Source organism: Cebus imitator, unplaced genomic scaffold (genome assembly GCF_001604975.1).
Source record: "Cebus imitator isolate Cc_AM_T3 unplaced genomic scaffold, Cebus_imitator-1.0 Scaffold54, whole genome shotgun sequence".
Classification (NCBI taxonomy): Eukaryota; Metazoa; Chordata; class Mammalia; order Primates; family Cebidae; genus Cebus; species Cebus imitator.
Genome location: NW_016107369.1, coordinates 7,472,338 through 7,493,927, shown reverse-complemented (window position 1 = coordinate 7,493,927; position 21,590 = coordinate 7,472,338). Strand labels below are relative to the sequence as shown.

At 44.5% G+C, this 21,590-nt stretch overlaps 1 protein-coding gene across 11 annotated transcripts in view; it reads left to right on the top strand.

The window, feature by feature from the left end:
• SIPA1L1 (signal induced proliferation associated 1 like 1) overlaps positions 1 to 21,590 on the top strand; it is a 393,891-nt gene that overhangs the window by 365,805 nt on the left and 6,496 nt on the right. For 10 of the 11 annotated variants that reach the window (XM_017528750.2, XM_037738573.1, XM_017528748.2 and 7 more), the window contains 4 exons: positions 10,612 to 10,851; positions 11,613 to 11,778; positions 17,009 to 17,255; positions 20,316 to 20,548. In XM_017528750.2, the coding sequence (XP_017384239.1) occupies positions 10,612 to 10,851; positions 11,613 to 11,778; positions 17,009 to 17,255; positions 20,316 to 20,533 (871 nt within the window). In that variant the 3' untranslated portion in view covers positions 20,534 to 20,548. Of the gene's footprint in view, positions 1 to 10,611; positions 10,852 to 11,612; positions 11,779 to 17,008; positions 17,256 to 20,315; positions 20,549 to 21,590 lie in introns of those variants that run through there. The other variant, XM_017528751.2, reaches the window with a different exon arrangement.

Below are 21,590 nucleotides of genomic sequence, written 5' to 3'. Positions count from 1 at the left end.
GGTTTCACCATGTTGACCAGGATGGTCTCGATCTCTTGACCTCGTGATCCACCCGCCTCGGCCTCCCAAAGTGCTGGGATTACAGGCTTGAGCCACCGCACCCGGCCTACATAAAAGTTTTTAAACTCTACAAAATATGACAAGGAGGAACTTTAGAACAGCTTACATGCAAATATCAGTCAGGATCTAGATATATATTGGTCAGTGTCTGACATTATCACTAGAGGGGCTGGTTAAAGACCAAGAAAAACGCCTGCCCACAGTTGTCAATACAGATCAATTTCATGAATGTGCTTTTGCTGGTTGACCTAATGAGTTAAATGTTCATGCCACAAAAGCTGTATGTTTCTTGAGAGTTGAGGAAAAGAAAGACTTCTTACGTGTGGTTTACATTGAGCGTTAGGACTACCTCAGGCTACTCTGGCACACTAGGCTGTCTGTGTGCCTCTGTATATGCCCTGATATGTATAAATTTTGTTCTCTGCACCCTCATTGGCATCCTATGTACATGAAAAATATGCCTTCATCTTTGTTTAAAAGTTACTCCGTTGTCTTTATCTGTAACATTTCCTTCTCTAAATCTCTTCTGCCTGGATTTTTTTTTTAAGTTACTAACAGATGAGAAGGTTATTTTTCTAAATATTACGGACTAATTCAGAATTTGAAATTTCAACCTGTAAAATAACAAAGCCAGAACTTCTCTTAAGACATGTGGTTGGCTCTATTTGCCTTAGCCAAGATAGTGGGTATGGATGATTTTAATTGACAGTATTTGCTTTGTGTCAATGTACACAAGGAGCATTGATGATTATGTTTTATCTTGCTGTTTCACGGCAGAACTGGTGAACTGGCCTAAACAATCTTGCCACACCTCTTCCAGCTTTTGGGGGTAGATGATTATTTTATCCAGCATCAGTTACTTTTAGTAACCTCAAAAACTGAAAAATAGAACCACTGTGGGAGAAATTTCAAGTGAACCTTGAGAACATGAGCCCTATGTCAGGCCACAAATGCCTGATGCAGATCTCACCAGCAAAACACTTTTTTGCTTTGTTCTATGAAGCAACTAATCCATTCATTCAGTTGATACGGTAAGCGAAAATTCTCCAAATGTCATTAAATCATAAGACAAAAGAAATTCAGAAAGAGCAGAGAGTCCATTATTTGTCATATGTAAAGCATTCTACCAGGATTGTATTGTTCATAGAATTGCTTTTTTAGGAACAACAAAAGGAAAAAAAAAAATCTCAAGAGATTTCACATTTTTTTTCTCTCTTTCTCTCTCTCTCTTTTTTTTTTCTTTCATTTTTTGAGACAGGGTCTCACTCTGACACTCAGGCTAGAGTGCAGTGGTAGGACCACAGCTAACTGTAGCCTTGACCTTCTGAGCTCAAGTGATCCTCCTACCTCAGCCTTTTGAGGAGCTGGGACTACAGGCATGCACCACCTTGCTCAGCTAATTTTTAATCTTTTTGTAGAGACAGGGTCTCACCATGTTGTCCAGGCTAGTCTCACACTCCTGGGCTCAGGCAATTTTCTTCCCTTGGCCTCCCAGAGTGCGGGAATTATAGGCATGAGCCACTGAATCTGGCCCATACAACTTTTCTAAATAATTTCAGTATATAACAAGTCTTCTCCCTTGTCAATATTTAATTCCATTCCTCTAGCTACAGCTTAAATACACAATTAACAGAGAATAAATGTTTTTCTTTTTTTTTCTGAGCTGAGTGTTTTCTGAACATGAAGATTTTTGACATCTAAGATTATGAGAAAATGTGGTTGACCCTGCTTGCCTTAACCTGGTTATTGGATATAGATTATTGACTATAAGGTGGTTATTTGGGAAAAAAAGAAAGAAGGAAAATTTGGTATAGCCCTCTACCTCCAGGCAAGTTGAGAGAGGAACATAGGGAAAATAGATTTGGAGCCTAACACCCTGGTTCACGTCTCAGCTCTACCATTGACCAGCTATGTGGCCTGTGGCCAAATGTACCATTTCACCTGGCTTGTCCATCATCTGTAATCTAGGAGATGGCGTACTGGCCGTGGAATACATGGTAGGACTTTAAGGTGCACAAATTAGACAGATACAAGCACATGGTGACAGTTGAGGATGGCTTGCCATTGCATCTTTCAGTTCACTGGTCAGCAGACTGTGCATTTCAGCAGTAAGCTTTTTAAGAGTCTATACAATAGATAGGTCAGAAACTAAGTGGCTGATGGATAAAACCTGCAGCTGGTAACAATGTACCATGTCATATACATCAGCATAGCCTAGGACCACCAAACCAAAGTCCTGTTCTACCTACTAGATGGCTATTTTTATATGTTTGTTGAGGATTTAAAAGATTATCAAATACATTGCAAACTGTAAATGTCCTTTTAAGACCAAAGGTTTTCTGTCATTTCCTTTTGAAGCTCCACGTAACCTGCCTTAACAATTTTCTAGTTTCTTATCTTTCAACAATCAGGTATCTTCCATGGCTCTTATAACTGTACATTTTGTGTTTCATCCTGTAATCATATTTTCTCTTCTCAAGCTTTGTGCTTTATTTTCTTTATCCTTTTTAGATGCAAAATCTGGACATGACAGTCTTCTCAGCTATGCCCAACAAAATAATGTTCATAGATATCTTGTTAGCTCCTCATTAAATAGCTCAGCATTACAAGCTTTTCATCTTGTGGTCCACAGTGATCCCTGAGGCTTCTTCTGCTGCATATAGCTAGCCACTCATTTCTCTATTCTGCATGTACTAATACGCCTTTTATAGGTGGACAATTTTTCTTTACTACAGTCACTTGGATATCTTCTTTGTCAACTTAATCATCCCTACTTCACTGGTTTGTTTTCCCCCCACCAGTCCTTTAGAATTAGTGTCTTTGCAATTGTGTTCCATACTCTGTGGGATAGAGTATGGAATTGGCTAGTGCTGAACACAGTGGGAGGAGTCCTCCTTAATCATTATCCTCCACATTATCTGTCACCCAAAAGCTTGTTATTTGTACAAGCAATCATAGGAAACCTGATCAGCTCTCTTCCCCTTGGTATTAGACCAGCATTCAGCCTTTGCCCTGATTTTGCCACAGCTGTTTGACAAGTGACTAATTGCTGCTCTCCCCTTCCTGGAAATACCATCTTTAACAGGCCAAGCTTGTCTAAAACCCCTGTGCCATGCCCAAATAGATGACTCCAAGTTTTCCCACCAGCAGCTTTCTACAGCACAGACAGTGGCTGGCAGATGTTTTTCACAGGATTGCTGGTCTCAGTAACAATACAGGAATTCAGAACAATCTCCCCAGCCCTTGTAAGTTCAGCATTCAGGGCCTTGATTGATGATATTCAAGCTCCCCAATCCTGTGTGGCTCATCGCTTGGCCAAGTCAGCAAATAAATGTAGGTCCTCCTAGTAAAGCAGCACCCGTGAGAGTAGCATCCTTTTTGCAGTTTGGTCATCTAGCATCCCCTCCTATAAAGCTTCACCACAGCTGGGAACGTAAATCACCAGGTTGCAGCACATGTGGTCCATGGTTTCATTTGAGCATCAGATCAAGATGAGAAGTTTGGACAGATTAAGGCTGTCTCAGATCCTCAGTGACCCCATTGCCTCTTTTCCTTTTTTTTTTTGAATGGAGCCTTACTCTGTCGACAGTTTGGAGTACAGTGGCATGATCTTGGCTCACTGCAACCCCCGCCTCCTGGATCAAGTGATTCCCCTGCCTCAGCCTCCTGAATAGCTGGGACTACGGGTGCATGCTACCACACCCAGCTAATTTTTTGTATTTTAGTAGAGACAGGATTTTAGCATGTTGGCCAGGATAGTCTCGATCTCCTGACCTTGTGATCCGCTCACTTCAGGCTCCCAAAGTGCTGGGATTACAGGCATGAGCCACCGCTTGGCCGCTTTTCCTCTTTTTATATGGGGTATCATGTACTTGTGTATCCTCTCTTCCTTTGCAAAATTCACATCCTGACATGGCCAAACAGAATCTAAGGTGGTTCCTTTTTAGGAAAGGAGAAGCACCCTATAGTTTATAGAAAAATTAAAGTTAGTAGTTTCTTCATGTAGGATCTAGAGACACCTTGACTAAATTTCTAGTGATTCCAATTTGGCCATACTCAGTTAAACTCACTTCTTATACATAGAGAAAAGTAACAGATGTTACCGTTATTATTTCCTGTTATATCTAATGCTCTTTTCCTTTTGTTGGTTATTGTTGGCTCATTCCCTTCTTACATAATTCCTATGAAGAGATTTAACTTTCTGTGGGTAAAATGAAATTGCAGGCTATTAAATTAACATGAAATTTCCAGGATAATGAAAGAGCCCCGCCACACAGCTCCCCTTAAAAAGTATGAAGCTGATAGCTTCATATTAGTTGTATTGTAATTAAATCTACTTCAGAGATTCTTAGGTGAAGTGTGTGGGTGAACGACCTTTGCTATGGTCTCAGGCCAGTGGGTTGGTCAGCTGCAAGGAGCCCACCCACAGCTGAGCCAAGAGACAGACTCATTTTAGAGTGGGATAAGTTGAAGGGCTAATGCAGTAGTTCTTCAACCCCCAAAAAACATGAGAATAATTTGGAAGTGTGTTAAAATACAGATTTCTGGGGCTCTGGAAGATCTACCGTGAGCCCAGGACTCCACAGTTACATCGAGACCTACAGGAGGCCAAATTCTGTGGCTTGAGAAACATTGCTGCCACAACTTCACCTTTTTCAGCTAGACAATATGGAACTACATTTTGACCAAGTCATAGCAGTGTGTATAATTCAACAGGATATGAGTGAGCAGTAGGTATCAGTTGGTGTGAACACTTAGAGGATATTTTACCTATCTTCCAGGCATCATTTCTCCTTTATTAAAATACCTAGGTTTGGGACATAAGAAAGTATGCTTTAGAAGAGCTCCCAGGGGATGCTCACAGGCCCACTGAATTAGAGGCCATGTGTACTAAAGGCCCAACTTCATGCTGTGAGTTGTGTGCATTAAAGAAGGAAGTCATACCAGTGAATGGTTCATTTGTTTCTCTTGTGTCTTTGTGCCTAAATCTAATCAGTCATTAAGTAGCGCTGTCTCAACTATAACCATTAGTGAACAGAAGTGTGCTGGCATTTCACACCTGGGAGCTAGTGTCAGCCCATTGTATACACAGATAAAACCAGGAATCGGGGTTGATCTTATTTAAGCAGTTATCCTTTTAAGAATACATGTGTAAGCCCATCATGACAGTGAGCATTTTTAGTCCTGGCTACTTAGCGGGGACTAAGATGGAAGAATTGCTTAAGCCCAGGAGGCTGAGGCTATAGTGAGCTATGATTGTTCAACTGCACTCCAGCCTGAGCAACAGAGCAAGACGCTGATTCAAAAACAAAAAAAAATTTTAAGAAAATCATAGCCTTATGTTGTCTGTTTTGAGACTTTATATAAATGGAATCATGTATTAATTTGTGTCCAGCGTCTTTAAGTCAACATTATGTTGCTAAGATTTATCCATGTGTTGCAGGTAACATGAATTTATCTCCATTGCTGTATTATATTGACACTGTGAGAATATAGCAGAACTCATCCGTTCTGCTGTTGATGAACATTTGGATTGTTTCCAATTTGGGATATTCAGAATATTTTTTTTCTTTTTCTTCTTTTTATTTTTGTGAAACAGTATCTCATTTTGTCATCCTGGCTGGAGTATAGTGCTGTGAACTTGGCTCACTGCAGCCTCAACCTCCTGAGCTTAAGCGATCCTCCTGCCTCAGCCCCCCAAGTAGCCGGGACTATAGGCACACACCACCACACCTGGCTAATTTCTTTATTTTTTCATAGAAACAGGGTTTCGCCATATTGCCAAGGCTGATCTCAAACTCAAGCTCAAGTGATCCATCAACCTTGGCCTCTCAAAGTGCTACAGGTGTGAGCTGGGTACTACTGCGCCCAGCTGATACTAAGAATTCTCGTACATGTCCTTTGGTACACATACGTATGTGTTTCTTTTGAGTTTCTAGGAATACAATATCTGTGTCATAAAATATACATATGTTCAACTTAGTAGAGCCTCTGAAGTAGTTTTCCAGAGTGGTTGTAACAAGTAGCACTCCCACCAGCAGTGTATGAGATGAGAGCTCTAGTGCTTCACATCCTTTCTGGCACTTGATAGTATATAAGTCTTTTTAATTTAGCCATTCTGGTAGGTGTGTAGTGGTCCCTCATTGTGGTTTTAATTTGCATTTTCCTGGTAACTGATGATTTGAGCACCTGTGTTTATTGATCTCATCTCACTGCAACTTCTGCCTCCCAGGTTGAAGCGATCCTCCTGGCTAGGCCTTCTGAGTAGCTGGGACTACAGATGCTCACTACCATACCCAGCTATTTTTGTGTTTTTAGTAGAGACAGGGTTTCACCATGTTTGCCAGACTGGTCTCAAACTGCCAACCTCAAGTGATCTGCTCGCCTCAGCCCACAAAGTGCTGGGATTACAGGCGTGAGCCACCGTGCCCGGCCTATCTGAGGACTTTTTAAATATCAAAATAGTTCTTTATTTACAGAAAAGTTGCAAAAATAGAGTTCCCATAAACCATTCACCAGGTTTCTCCTGTTGGCATCATCTTACATTAGTGTAGTACATTTCTCGTAGCTGGAGAATCAATATTCCTTTAGCACTTTCAATATGTTGTCCCACACTTTGTGGGCCTGTAAGGTTTCCACTGAGAAGCTTGCTGCCAGATGTGTTAGAGCTCCTTTTTGTGTTATTTTCTTCTTTTTTCTTGCTGCTTTTAGATATCCTTTCTTTATCCTTGACCTTTGAGAGTTTGATTAATATATGCCTTGAAGTAGTCTTATTTGGGTTGAATCTTTTTGGAGTTCTGTGACCTTCTTGTACCTGGATATTTATATCTTTCTCTAGGTTTGGGAAATTGAGTTATTCTTTTGAATAAACTTTGTGCCCCAATCTCTTTCTCTCTCTACGTTTTCTCTAGGTCCAGTAACTCAGATTTACCCTTTTGACCAGACAGGCACAGTGGCTCACACCTATAATCCTAGCATTTGGAGAGGCCAGGGTGGACAGAGCACTTGAGGTCAGGAGTTTGAGACCAGCCTGGCCGACATGGTGAAACTTCATCTCTACTAAAAATACAAAAATTAGCCAGGCATGGTGGTGTACGCCTGTAATCCCAGCTACTTGTGAGGCTGAAGCAGAAAACCCAGGAGTGAAGGTTGCAGTGAGCCAAGATACTCCCACTGCACTCCAGCCTGGGTGACAGAATGAGATTCTGTTTCAAAAAAAAAAAAAAAGAAAAAAAAAGATTTACCCTTTTGAGGCTGTTTTCTAAATCTTGTAGGCATGTTTCATTCATCTTTTTTTTCTTTTTTTCTCCTCTATTTTTTTTTCAGTTGGAGTCATGCTCTCGCCCAGGCTGGAGAGCAGTGGCACCATCTCAGCTCACTGCAACCTCTGCCTCCCGGGTTCAAGCAACTCTCCACCTCAGCCTCCGGAGTAGCTGGGACTACAGGCACCTGCCACCACGCCTGGCTAATTTTTGTATTTTTAGTAGAGATGGGGTTTCTTTTTTTTTTTTTTTTTTTTTTGAGACGGAGTTTCGCTCTTGTTACCCAGGCTGGAGTGCAATGGCGCCATCTCGGCTCACCGCAACCTCCGCTTCCTGGGTTCAGGCAATTCTCCTGCCTCAGCCTCCTGAGTAGCTGGGATTACAGGCACGCACTACCATGCCCAGCTAATTTTTTGTATTTTTAGTAGAGACGGGGTTTCACCATGTTGACCAGGATGGTCTCGATCTCTTGACCTCGTGATCCACCCATCTTGGCCTCCCAAAGTGCTGGGATTACAGGCTTGAGCCACCGTGCCCGGCCCATTTATTGAACTTTCTTAAGGACAGGCATTTTGAATTCTCTGTCTGAATTCTGTGTCACTCTCCAGTTGGTCACTGGTGCCTTATTTGGTTCATTTGATGAGGTTGTGTTTTCCTGGATGTTCTTGATGCCTGTGCACATTGATCAATGTCTGGGCATTGGAGAGTAAGGTATTTATTCCAGTCTTGGCAACCTGAGCTTGTTTGTACCCGTCCGTCTGGAGAACGCTTTCCACACATTTAGATGAGATTGTTGTGATATAAGCTTGTGGTGGCTGCAGATGTATCAGCACTAGGGAGCGCCCTAAGATCAGGAACGGTATGACTCTCACCAACTCCAAGACACACTGCTTTGATGGGCTTGGGCAAGATAGGGAGAATCTCTGGGTTGCTAGGCAGTCTCACTCTCTTCCCTCTCAGAAGGACCCTGCCTCTGTGCTGGGTTGCATGGAGTTGGAGAAGGTGATTCAAGCACCCCCATAGCCACCCCAACTGGCACTGCACAAGTTCAGACCTGAAGACAACACAGTACTGGGTCCTACCCAAGGCCCATGGTGACTGCCTGGCTATCACCAATGTTTACTTAAAGTCCAGGGGCCAATTAGTAGGTAGTGAATCTTCCTGGGTCTGGGTCTTTCCCTTCAGGGCACCAGACTCTCTTCTGGCCTTCTCTTCCAGACCCCTGGGTGGACCTGGAAAGCCATTCAGGAGCAAAGTTCTGGAATTGAGGGCTTCAGGATTCTTCCTGCTTTATTTGCCTGTGGCTGAGCTGCCACTCAGGTTTTAAGACCAAGTCCTCTGTGCTCTTTCCTCTCCTTTCCCCGAGTGGAAGGAGCCTCTCCCCAAGCTGCCCTGCCTGGAATTGGAGGACTGGTGGTACAGGCACTCCCTTTTCCACCACAGCTGGTGTCACACGGGGTCATGTGCACCCCAAGTCCACTTCCTCCTAGGCCAGCGCAGTTCTAGGGCTTGTTCAAGGACTGCAGTCCCTGTAGCCTGACTGCCACTTTTATTTATTCAGGACCCCAGGCCACCTTGGTTAGATGGTGGCAGAACCAGCTAGGACTCTGCTTCCTCCCACTCTGGTTGAGGATTCTCCTCTGGCCCAGAGCTGATCGAAATGCTCTGTCCATGGGTACCAGCAGAATTCTGCTCCGTGTTGTGCTGTGCTGTGACACGGCAGCAGTGAGTTCCAATGCAAAGTCCCACACCCTCTCCCTCGCCAACGTGCACAGATTCTCTCTCCAAGCTGGTGTGCCAGAGGTGGGGGGGGCGGGCGTAGACGATGCAGGACCCTCTTTCCCACCCTCTTCAGTGCCTCTTTCCTTGATATGATGTGAAAAGCAGGTACTATGATTGCATACCTGATTTTGGGTTCTTATGAAGGTGCTTCTTTGTGTGGATAGTTGTTCAATTTGGTGTTCCTGTGGAGGGCCATTTGTTAGAGGGTTCTATTCAGCTGTCTTCCTCCCCAAGGGTTTCCCAAGCATCAATATTGATACAATATCATTAACTAAAGTCCATGCTTTATTTAGGTCAGTACCATTCATTTTTGACAAATGAAAGTGCCATTGAGGAATGCTTTGGGATCACATATTGTTAAATAAACGTCAAGTAAAAATAACTGAAAGTCCATTGTAGTAAGAGTTAGCTGTCTTTGGTCTCACCTCATGCTGGAGAACTCAGAAAGACTCAAATAGTGTGGTCCTGTGAGACCACTGGGCAGCAAGTATGGAAATCCTGCAATGAAAAGCCCTCTACCTTTAACTCAAGTTTTAGTCTAAAACTCTCATCCCTTATTTTGAAAATCCTGCCCTTTTCTGTTCCGGAACTCTTGAAACCCCTGAGTTTTGGACTCTTTAGTCACGTAGATTTCAGTTTTGTAATCTTTTTTTGAGACAGAGTCTCCCTCTATCACCCAGGCTGCAATGCAATGGCACAATCTCCACTCACCGCAGCCTCTGCCTCCCAGGTTCCAGTGATTCTCCTGCCTCAGCCTCCTGAGTAGTTGGGATTACAGGCGCCAACCACCACACTTGTCTAATTTTTGTACTTTTAGTAGAGACAGGGTTTCACCATGTTGGCCAGGCTGGTCTCGAACTCCTGACCTCAGGAGATCCACCCTCTTCAACCTCCCAAAGTGCTGGGATTACAGGCGTGAGCCTCCATGCCTGGACCTAATTATGTAATCTTTAACCAATGTTTGAAATATGTTGATGAGCAGCTTCTAGAACTGATATAAACGTCAGCTACCATGGGGAGGGAGCGCTCACTGTGCCCACTGGCCTTGGATGTGAGTCTGAAGAGCCAGATCCCTGATTCAGTGTCCTCTCCCCTCCTCAGCTTGGTCCTAGAGAGTGTCACCACAATCCCTAGTTGTGAGGAAACCAAGACAGAGACATGGAGATGACTAGACCTTTCACTTCTGTTTCTCCTGTCTCTTGCCACTGCCAAACTCCCCAGTGACAAACGTCAGTGGTGCCAATGTGTTTGAACGTGTCCCTGATAGTCTTAACTATTTTTACTTTTTAACTTAAAGTGCAGACTAAGCCCTAGTGGCCATCTGTCATTTTGATAACAGATATTTAAATTATAGTGAGAAAGCCAGGAAGGCCAGCCAGCCATCACTGTTAATATTTTAGGAAAAATTCTCTCCTGTTCAACCCAACCATCACCTATACCCTGAAGAACACTTTTATAGCTGACATAATGGTCCTGATGTACACGTCTTTGCCCTGCTTCTCCTCAGTACCATGAGCTCCCGACACTCTGCCAGCCCAGTGGTTTTCACCAGTGCCCGCAGTTCACCTAAAGAAGAGCTTCATCCAGCCGCCTCCTCGCAGCTCGCACCGTCCTTCTCCTCCTCCTCCTCCTCCTCCTCTGGTCCTAGAAGTTTTTACCCTCGCCAGGGCGCTACTAGCAAGTACCTAATTGGATGGAAAAAACCTGAAGGAACCATAAACTCTGTGGGATTTATGGACACGAGAAAGTAAGAGTTATTTTGCTTCCTTGCTGGTGGCTTGCTTTTAACATGACAACAGAAAAGTGTGGAGTGATCTCTTACAACAAAAGAGGCCAGGCCAGGGGGTTGGGAGGAGTTGGTCTGTTGGTGGGATTATTTTTTTTCCTAAGTAAAATTTTCTTAAATTATTTCTCTTCCTCATTCCTTAGATAAGATGTGTTGCAAAATGTTAGGATTTAGGAATCTTACGTCTTGAAAAGGGTGTGTTTGAAGGATACACTTCAGAATAATTGCCGCTCTAGTGCTAAGACCATACTAATCCAACCTTTGATTATATGAATCACAGCCTTCCCATGTAATTCTTAACTAGGCCAGTAGGCACCAGAGGGAATATTAGAAAGTGAGTGAGTACCCCTGAAAATAAAGGCCTTTTTGACAAGGTAGTACAGTAAAAAATTAAATGAGTCAATTAGTTTGTTTTTGTTTATGCGAAGTTTGCATTTTGGATGTATACTCTGTGGTCTTTTAGTAAGTCTGTTGGTAATTTTGGCTTAGTAAAACTAATAGCTTTCTTTAAAAGAATGACTTATTCATCAGATTTTATTTTGTGTTTCAAATTGTGTTTGTTTCTTCAGTAAGCATTTATATGAGTAGATTCTGATATAAACAGAACTAATTATCTGTTTCTCCACATAATACTTCTCAATTGACTTACATCCTTGGGAGCCCATCGTGTCTGAGTCAACCTTGTTGACTTGGTATCTATCTTCTCTTCCCTTTCTTTTCAGGCGTCACCAGAGTGATGGCAATGAAATAGCCCATACCAGGCTGCGTGCCTCAACCAGAGACCTCCGGGCATCTCCTAAGCCAACCTCCAAGTCCACCATTGAAGAAGATCTAAAGAAACTGATCGACCTTGAAAGCCCAACTCCTGAATCACAGAAGAATTTTAAGGTACAAGACAGAGTTCAGGGTAGATGGCAATTAGAAACGAGCCAGACCTGATGGGGCTGTTAACCATAGTCACACTTTCCAGAAAGTGTTCATTACTACTGCTCTTCACTGAGTCTCACTGCCTGCTATCATCCCATTTCCCCGATAACTAGTCCACAGTGCTTGACAATGCTCTGTCCCTGCAGCCACGTCTCATTAGTCATGGTTTCTGTTAACCTGGTCCTAACCCTACCGCTATTGATTCTTGTACTGTATCCTGCTCAGAGTGCATGATTCCCTGAACATCACTTAGGTGATACGGCTTCTTAGAAACTCTGCAGAGACGCCTGTGGCTCCTGTGGAAAGCTAGAACTTTTTCCATAAGGGCTTTAGTGTCTTCTTTCCAGAGGTTCCTCCTCTTCTCAGAAATGGCCTCGTTTCCTAGTGACCGTGTCCAGCAAACCTCTGGGCCCTACATGGTGTGCTCTTCACTCAGAGAAACTGCCTGTAGTGGTCACTGTCATCATCACACCCTAAAAGGAAACATACAGTTGCTTCTTCAGTCCAGCAGTCTAAGTCTATCCACACACCTTCAGAACGTTCCAGACCCTCCTGACTTCATACAGCCTTCTGTTTTGCTCTCCGAATTCCAGACTATAAATGTCTTCAGTCTCTAAAATTCAGTCTCTGTGTACCAAGTCCTGAATACCTATCCAGCGTGTACGTTTGTGTGTCATCCAGACCTTTATGTGACCACATGGAAAAGTTGGTGTACTCGCCACAGCTTGTAGGGCCGTTAAAACTCGCCTACGGCTGTCTCCTTTCTGGTCTTCTAAGTGTGGAGTCTTACACTCCTGAGGATTGGAATGGGTGTTTATTGAGCCGGACCTGAAGGTATGTCACTCTGAGTATGGTTATTTCTGTCTGAGGTTTTCTGGGTCTCCTGGCAGAAGGGACCGTACCCCCAGAAAGATGATGGCAGCAAACTTTGAAGTTTTCTGTTCTCTAGGTTCTTAGATGGATGATTTGGAGTCTATTTGAAGAGACTAGAAAGCTTTAAGAAGAACTTTGAGAATTGAATTGATTGAAATGGAAGCTAGAAGCTAGAATATTTCCTAAACCACACACCAGCTTCAAACTGATCAGAGTGCAAGAGGCGTGGTGGGCTGGAGCAGCTGTGTGGGGGTGTAGCCTTCAGGCTTTCCCAGCACCATGCTAGCATGTGTGTGCATGTGCATGCATCTCCTAGATAGGCCAGATAAACCCCTAACCCAAAAAATCAACATTCCTAGGAACTGAATATACCCCCAAGGACCACTCTAGGATCTTGCTGAGAAATAAATGATTTATTAACATGGCTTATGTTAATAAATCATTGTACAGATGTAGCCATTCTTGATTTCTGTAATTTCTGTCTCATAAGCCGGCATTTAACAGTTCTGACTCATCATTCAGGGCATAAATGGTTTCCTTAGCAACCTTGTGAAAGATAGTGCTTGAAACTTCTTTCTTTATCCATCAAAACCCAGAGAGGTATATTAAAATGTTTAAGCACCAGTTTCAAAATAAAAATTATTTCAGATGTTTCCTTTGAGGTTAAAGGAAAATAAAACCTGCCTTGAATGGAGTTTTTCTTCCAATTGCTAGTTTAATATTTTTGGCAAGAGGCAAGCTCAGAGCCTTCATTCTTTTGATTTACTTATGCAGTAGAAATAGTTGAAGGCAAATGTCTGATTTTGTCCTTATTCGAGGTCTTGGCTTTTTATTTCCAAAATGAATTACTTTAGCATTCCTATTTGAAACAGGAGTGTGCTTTCTTTATGTTGTGACTGTGTTACTGTGAGACTCTGTGAAGAAAGTGCTTCTGCTGGCTAAACCGTCACAGTGAGAAGGCTGTAAGCAGCAACTGGGAATGGGCTCAGGTTTTCTCTCTCCAGTTTCATCTTCTTTGAGCAGGTTTAGTTTCAGATGAGTTCAGCTTAGTAGCTCCCTTTGCCTTCTGAGAGTCATCATCTGAATGATGGAGGCTCTGCTGTGTCAGTAAGGCCGGCATGCCCTTGAGAGGTCTTCCAGGCCACTCCTGGCTCAAGGCTCCAAGCTGCTGCTTCAGGCTTCAGGGTAGTAGGCATCGTGGCCAGCTCTGGGCTATGACACTCCGAAGCCACTTGTGTGCTATGCTGGTTTTCCTGGATAGCCAGTGCTATGAGCTTTTGTTAATATCGAGTGGCAGGGTCACTCCCAGGCTCATTCGCCAGCAGAGAATGGACCTCAAGAACAGTGGCAGAGCTGCAGCACTCTGAGAAACCTCACTGGCAAGCAGAGATGGGATAACCTTATTTTCCCCAAGGATGGCATACAGTCTGACAAGTGAACAGACAGTAGTGCCAGTGTTCTCAGGGATATACCAAAGGAAGAGGCTTCGTGTGTCTCCAGTATTTAGGAAGAGCTTCTTGTGAGTGCAGGTGACACGTGTCACTATAGCCAGAGGCACTGAAAAGAATGAGAGAACAGGAGACTGGCATGAAGCAAAATGCCACCTCTCCAGGCCCTGTTCCTCAACTGTGAGATAGAGGACCAGAGGAGACCAGTGGTGCCCCACTAGTCTTAAAGCTCAGGAAGCCTTTTTGTTTTTTTCATCACACATGGAACCACATTATATAGAACTCAGAAAGCAGAATTTCTCTTGTGGGAGGGGCGGGATGGCCTGGACTCCTGGGTCCCACCTGAACCTCTCCCTAGCAGTGGTGCTATAAGAAACCCTTAGACTCCTTGGAGCACAAGTTAGAACCAACCCCCTTCCCGAATGTCCTCTGAAATCCCTTCCAGGTCTGCCATCCCACTCCACTGTCATTCTTTCCCAAGGGCTGGCAGCACCGGGCAGCACTCCCGGGTAATCACAGGCAAGGCAGGCAGGGGCTGCTCTTGGGAAGTGGATAGTTCCGTACAGCTTTAAGACTGGAGTTGAAAAGGATGGGGCGAGGGGCCGTTCCAGCATTCTTGGACAGGGCTGGGTTCTTCTACCTGTTAATGAGCAGCATGCCTCCAGGCAGGTTGCTCCCTTTGCTTCCTGTCCTGCCTCCCTTCAGTGCAGGGTGTTTTAACTTCTCCTAAGAAGTTTCTTTTGTCTGCTCAAAGGAGCCCTTCCAGGTAGCTGTTCATGGCCTTGAAGCATATTAACATTTCCTAAAGAGGCTGAAACTAGAATTGGTGGAGGATTTCACACCTGTGAAACCATCAGGGTGGGGATACTGGAAAAGGAAATCCCTTTACTAAAACCTGAGGTGCTGAAAACTATTTAGCAGCAGTTTTTTCAATACAGGAATCTGAGCTCTGACCTGGCAGGCAGGAGCCTTATGTGATAGTCCTAGAACCTTGCAGGTGGAGATGTTTTTATTTGGTTTTATTTTTAATCTGGTTTTATTTTTTAAGAAAATTACAGTCAGCAAGCCATATAATGGCTCTAATGCACACTTTTCTCCACAAAGAGAGAAGGGAAATTGTCACTTTCGTTCCAAGTTCTCTCAAAGCATTTAGCACAGCAATTTAGTTTTCTAGACAAGTACATATGTACCTTGGATTTAATTCATCATGAATCTTTTAAAGTAAACATAATTTTTACCCAATTGGTCACACCTTGGTTATATTCACAATGTGTTTGATTAATCGTCTTTTGGTATTTATGCAGCAGCTGTGCCTACCACACTGAGGGTGGCTTAGACCTGATTCACTCCTGGCTCATTGTGTGGAAGCATGCTAGGCCCTGTCTATCCACTGTGGATTTCTGGGTCTGTAATCAGCCCACTAAATGGAGCATTTGCTAAATTGTTCTCTCTCCCTGCCCCTTCAGAGTGTCAGGGGAAGTCCCAGGGTGGCTTTCAGCCAGCAGGGACAGCCTCTTCACATCTTCACCTGCTCTCCACATTGTTTCGCCTATAGGGGCAGACGGTGGCCTCAGAGGAACTGAGTAATGATAACTTTATTGTTCATGGGCCAAATGCTCTTTTACTCTTCAGGTTGCTGGATATTTAAATATTTTTAAGTGTCTCCTGTTCTTCAGTGCAAGGGATTTTCAGAAGCTTGCTATTTCCAGAAAAAAAATCTCAAGTAGAATCAAATTTGGTCACAAAGGCAAAAGGTGTCAATAAGAGAGAGATCTCTCTGGAACTATTTGTCATGTATAGATAAATGTATAATTATTTGTCATTTATAAAGCAGACTTCCCTCTTATTTGTTTATTTATTCTTTTTATGCGACAGAGTCTCGCTCTGTCACCCAGGTTGGAGTACAGTGGCGCGATCACAGCTCACTGCACCCTCCGCCTTCCAGGTTCAGGCGATTCTCCTGCCTCAGCCTCCCGAGTAGCCTGGGATTACAGGCGCACACCACCACAGCTGGGTAATTTTTGCATTTTTCTTAGAGACAGGATTTCACCATGTTGGCCAGGCTGGTCTCGAACTCCTGACCTCAAGTGATCTGCCCACCTCAGCCTTCCAAAGTATTGGGATTACAGGCATGAACCACTACGCTCAGCCTACCCTATTCTTAGTTCATGAATAGAAGTGCATCTTCAAGAAATAAATTTTCTCCAAAACTCATGAAATGTATCTACCTTGATAGGTTCAGTTGGTTTAAGTTAGTAGTTAATCAAGTGCTACCTGCTATGTGAGTTAATGTATTTTGATGATCAAATACCCTTGTTGCCCAGCAAGCATGTTATCATCTGACAAGCTTGTCAGGATACCTCCTGGCACTGTGGCTGTCTGTTCTCCCAGGGGCCATAACATCATTTCATCATGCCGCTGATACCAGCCATTGTCCTCATCCCAGCATTTTGTTTAATCCCTGCGGTAATCCTGAGAGGTTTTGTGCTCCCGTTTTACAAATGAGGAATTAGGCTCAGAGAGATTGTATGATTTGGTCAAAGACATGGGATTCAAATAAAACTCACATCTGTCTGATCTTAAAGTCTTGTTTTTAACCACATACGGTCTTGATAGGTCCACTTAATCACACACCTGAATCACATAGGGAGCACTGATAGACCGCAGGCAGCATGCCAGGCTATGAGGAATAATGACCAGGAACTCTTGGGTTAGCTCCTTGCGGATGTAGAAATACGTGATGGGCCCTGAAGCTGCCTTGCTGGAGGTGTGTCGGGAGCAGTAACTTGGTTACACACCCTCCCCCAACCTTGGTCTCAGGGATCTGAACGAAAAAATTGACTTTCTTTTGTCTCGATGCTGTTTTTCAGTTCCACGCACTCTCCTCTCCTCAGTCTCCTTTCCCCAGCACCCCCACCTCGCGGCGGGCCTTGCACAGAACACTGTCGGACGAGAGCATTTACAGTGGCCAGAGGGAGCACTTTTTCACCTCGAGGGCTTCACTTCTGGACCAAGCCTTGCCCAACGACGTCCTCTTCAGTAGCACGTACCCTTCTCTCCCCAAGTCTCTCCCGTTGAGAAGGCCTTCTTACACCTTAGGAATGAAGTCGTTGCATGGTAAGTGGTCTTTCAGCTGCAGCCTGGACAGCCCTGTTGATGATGGTCAGTGTCCCCAGATGTGGCTGCCACTCAGTGTGCTCAGAGAGGGGTCCTGTATCCATGCTCAGATGGTCTCGGCGCACCTGCCCCTCCCTTATTAGCCCTCTCTCCCCTGTAATCCCATACCGCCATAGTCACCTGGGTTGCTTGCTAGAAATAACAGAGTCCCACACTGGACCCAGGACCCACTGAATTTGAATCCCCAAAAGAGTAGGCTGGGAATTGATATTCTTAGCAACCATGCCAGCTGCTGTTATGATTGAGCAAATTTGGCTAGCACTAGATTAGTTATTTCATAGAGAGTTGTATCCACTGCTTTCTATAGCCACCATAAGAACCCAGACTTGCCATTGCTCTTGGTCTTTCCCAGACTGTAAGAAAATTGCCTGTGGTGTCAAGCATTCATTTGTTGACTCATTTACTCATGCAGTGAGCCAGGCAAGCATTATGTAAGGAAAAGCCCTGTGGATAAGGGGTACCTCCATATTCTTGCACCTGGTCCACATATGCCTTGTTTGCTTTGTGACCCAACTAAATCCCAGTTTTATTACGGGCCATTTTCTGGGACTCTAGATTTAAATTTGGTCTTTCCCTTTGTCCTATCTCTGTCCCACTCCATTCCAGGGCTCTATACATCCCCTCACAGCTGTGGCCCAGCACAGCAGATGCCTGTCACGAACCGGTGTTCTGATTATTTACCAAACACGCTGCTGTCACCCTGCCTCCCATCTGTCCTTTTTCCTTTTGCGAGTTCTGCAGCTTTTATATCTCTGGTGTCCATTCATACCCATGTTTCTTTTCCTTCTGCTGCTTCTCTGGAACGGTATTTTCTTTACATCTCTTGCTTTCCCTGCCTTATTTTTGACCTCTCAGTCCATGCTCATGGATGTTCCTCCCTGTCTGCCCTGCTCACTGCTCAGCAGCACACTCCCACCCATCCTGCTCATCCCTGGGAGGAATCATGCAAGGATCATGCCAGCTTCCCCTGCTCCCTCCCCTATCTACCTGCAGCTTAAATCTGGGTTCTCTTTGCTCCAGGAAGTCACCTCGAATGAACCACGGTTGGCACATGAAATGACCACGTTTTATCATCAGACTCCAGAACAAGCCTTCTGGAAGTGATCTCTTGCCCTTAACCTTGTTCTCTCCTTCTCTCCCCGCATCGGGGTCACTCTTCCCTGAATTCCATTATTTCTACAATTTCCTGCCTTACTTTGATTGCTCTCGTATTTCCTGTACTTTTAATTTTACCTTTGCAGTGTAAAAACAGTAGCCCCTTTGTGAAGTCTTCTCTGCATGTGTCATATCAGAGTAGGCCCTGAGTAGTGGAAGCCTACATTCTGAAAGAGCAGCCCAGAAATCTGCCCCCAACACATGATCATTGTCCGGACGAGGATTCCGGGGACCAAAAGCCCCATGTGAGTCCACCGCTGAAGGAAGGAACCTTGCAGCCCTCTCTGAGCCCCTTGCCATCACCTTTTCTTGTTTTCCTGAATGAGGCGGCAGCTGCAGTGATTTCACATCCTACCCAAGCAGTCCTCATTGGGCTGATCCCTCAGCCCTGCCTTGCTTGGCGACTTCCACTGAAGTGTGTTTGGGGAATGAGGAAGGGTGACTTATTTTATCCCCCACATGGAAATTTGGACCCCAGAGATAAAAGGGCAAAAGGGTTGTGAGTGACAACAGAATTATCTGTTCCTCCTACTTACCCTTGGTGGGAGCACATTTAATTAAAACTGAACATTTAATATTTCGCAGTATTTGTTAACTTCCATTTACTCATAATTTTGCTACTTTTAAGCACAGTAACAACTAGCAGCTGTATTTCAGAGCAGTTTTTGTAATTTGAAAGGGAAAACAAGCACTTAATATACTAGCTTACTGGGCTGTCTTAATACATGAGACTTTCTAACTCCTTGTAAACAGGTCTTTTTAAAGTCACTTAAATATTCTAGCTGAGCATTTAGCTTTAGCTGTGTGTTTGCATGGACCTGAGTGTTGCAGTCACCTTCCGAGGGTGCTCCCTCTTATGGGGTAGTGTGCTCTGCCCTTGGTTCACCCAGCTTATGCCCATGGAGGGCATTTCTATGTCATGAGCGACGCTTTCCCTGGCCCCCAGCATGCCACCCTTCCTGTTGTCTGGCTGCACAAACCTGAGCAGTAGCAGCTGCCTTTAGTGGCACAGGGTGGCTCACTGCCCAGTCCTCCCTGCTCCCTGCCCCAGGCTAAACAGAGCTTAGTTGTTAAGATGTCAGTTTCTTGTTAACATTTGTTTAGTATTTGTATTCAACAAATTGTCCCCTTAGGAAGAGCTCGGGATGTTAGACTGCTGCAACCCAAAACTGATCCAAAGAATACCTCGTGAGGACTACATCCTTGGGAAGAATAATGCCAGTTCCATCCCTAAAATCACCTTCCTGTCTTAGCTCTGTCTGTGGAACCCGGCACACTCACATCCCCTGATTTGCCTCTCACACCCGCTTGGATACCTTTGACCATGAAACCCAGTGGGCTGCTCCTGAATAGTACACAGGCAGGCATGGGCCATCTGTCCCTCACCACTCCCAGGCCAGATAAAAATAAGCCTTATTGTCCCCTCTAATAGGAAGAAACATCCCTGGCCTGGCTCCAAAGTCCAGCTCTCTGCTGAAGTAGGCCCCTTCTTCCCAGCCCAAATCCCTGGACTCTGTGTGGGAAAGCAGAGCCAGCACTGCCCGGGCCCTGCTGTGGACACACCACTCACAAAAGCAGACTTAGTGCCTCAGTGCAAAACTAACTTTGCCATGACTCACTGCTGGAAGGGAGATGATGGGAGGCTGTAAGAAAATGAAGACAGACTAGAGGAGGCCCATGTGTATTTCAACTCAGCTTTCAAATGACCACTAACAGCCGGCTAAACTGGACATTGATGACAGTCGTAAATGGCTTACAAATCTATTGTGGTAACAGGAAGTAGGCGGGTTTTGAGTGGCTTTCCCACAGGCATGAGAAGCATCTTGTTGCTCCTCCCTTCTGCAGGGGAATTTTCGGCCTCAGACAGCTCCCTCACCGACATCCAGGAGACACGCAGGCAGCCTATGCCGGACCCTGGCCTGATGCCCCTGCCTGATGCTGCTGCCGACTTGGATTGGTCCAACCTGGTAGATGCTGCCAAAGCCTATGAGGGTGAGTCCACTGAATCCAACAGGGCGGTCCAGGATCCTGCAGAGCCACCCTGTGGTGGGCTGGCGGAGTGAGCAGTCCCTGTCCACTCTGCTTCTCTGGACACACTTACAACATAGGTGCCTCACCAGACAAGCTACCAGTTACTGAGCACTCAGTAGGGATCAAACCCTAGGCTGGACACTAGGCACGTCTTGTGTAATCAGATGCCACCTGGTGTTTCCTCCACAGGATTCATAACATGAATACCTCACCTCCTCCGTATATGGGAAGGGCAGCGGGCAGAGGAATCCCAGCTGTCCCTTGACTGAAAAGAACATGTATCCAGAGAGGGTCTTTCATCACGTCGCAGACATTGTTGCTAAATGCACAGTCAGATACATCACAGTGCTTGTCCTGCTTGGCCCCGCGCCTATCCTGACAAATGTGGGGCACCTCCTTCGCCCCTCTCCTTGTCTCTCCGCTTGCGGTAACACGTTGTCTGCCAGCATTGTCTCTGCCAGCCTACCAGCCATGTGCTCGCATTACACTGGTGTTCTTAAATGCAGGTGCTCACACTGGTGATGATGTTGTCTACTGTCATGAAAACACAAAAGTAGTGCAGTATATGTGTGTTGACATAAGATTGTCAGCTGGGTTTTTTTTCTTTTCTTTTTTGACACCTATGTATAATGAAGACTTTTTTCTTAAGTCTAAAGATCTTTCTAAACTTTCTAGTTCTTAAACATTCTTTACAAAATTATGATAGCAGGTGATTTTTCTTGCTTTTTGTTGTTGTTGCTCTTAATTGGGAGAATTGAGAATTGCTATTTAGTCAAGTTTTAATTTTGAGGGGAATTTACCAGGCCACAGAATCTGTCTAAGTCAGGCACCCATGGAGTGGTCAGCAGTGAATCCTTTTACCTTCATGCCCTTTATTTAGCAGATGGAAATTCCCAGTTCTAACTTGATTTTTCAATATGTTGGTCAATCTCCTTCCTATACAAATGGTAGAAGTTTTGGGTTTTAATGGGAGATTAAATTTGATTGTGTTTTCTTGGCTTAAATTTTAAGTTGATATGTTTGGGAACACAGGTGGTATGGATTTATGTTAAAGCCAACCAGAGTAGCCAGGAATCTTGTGAAAAACAT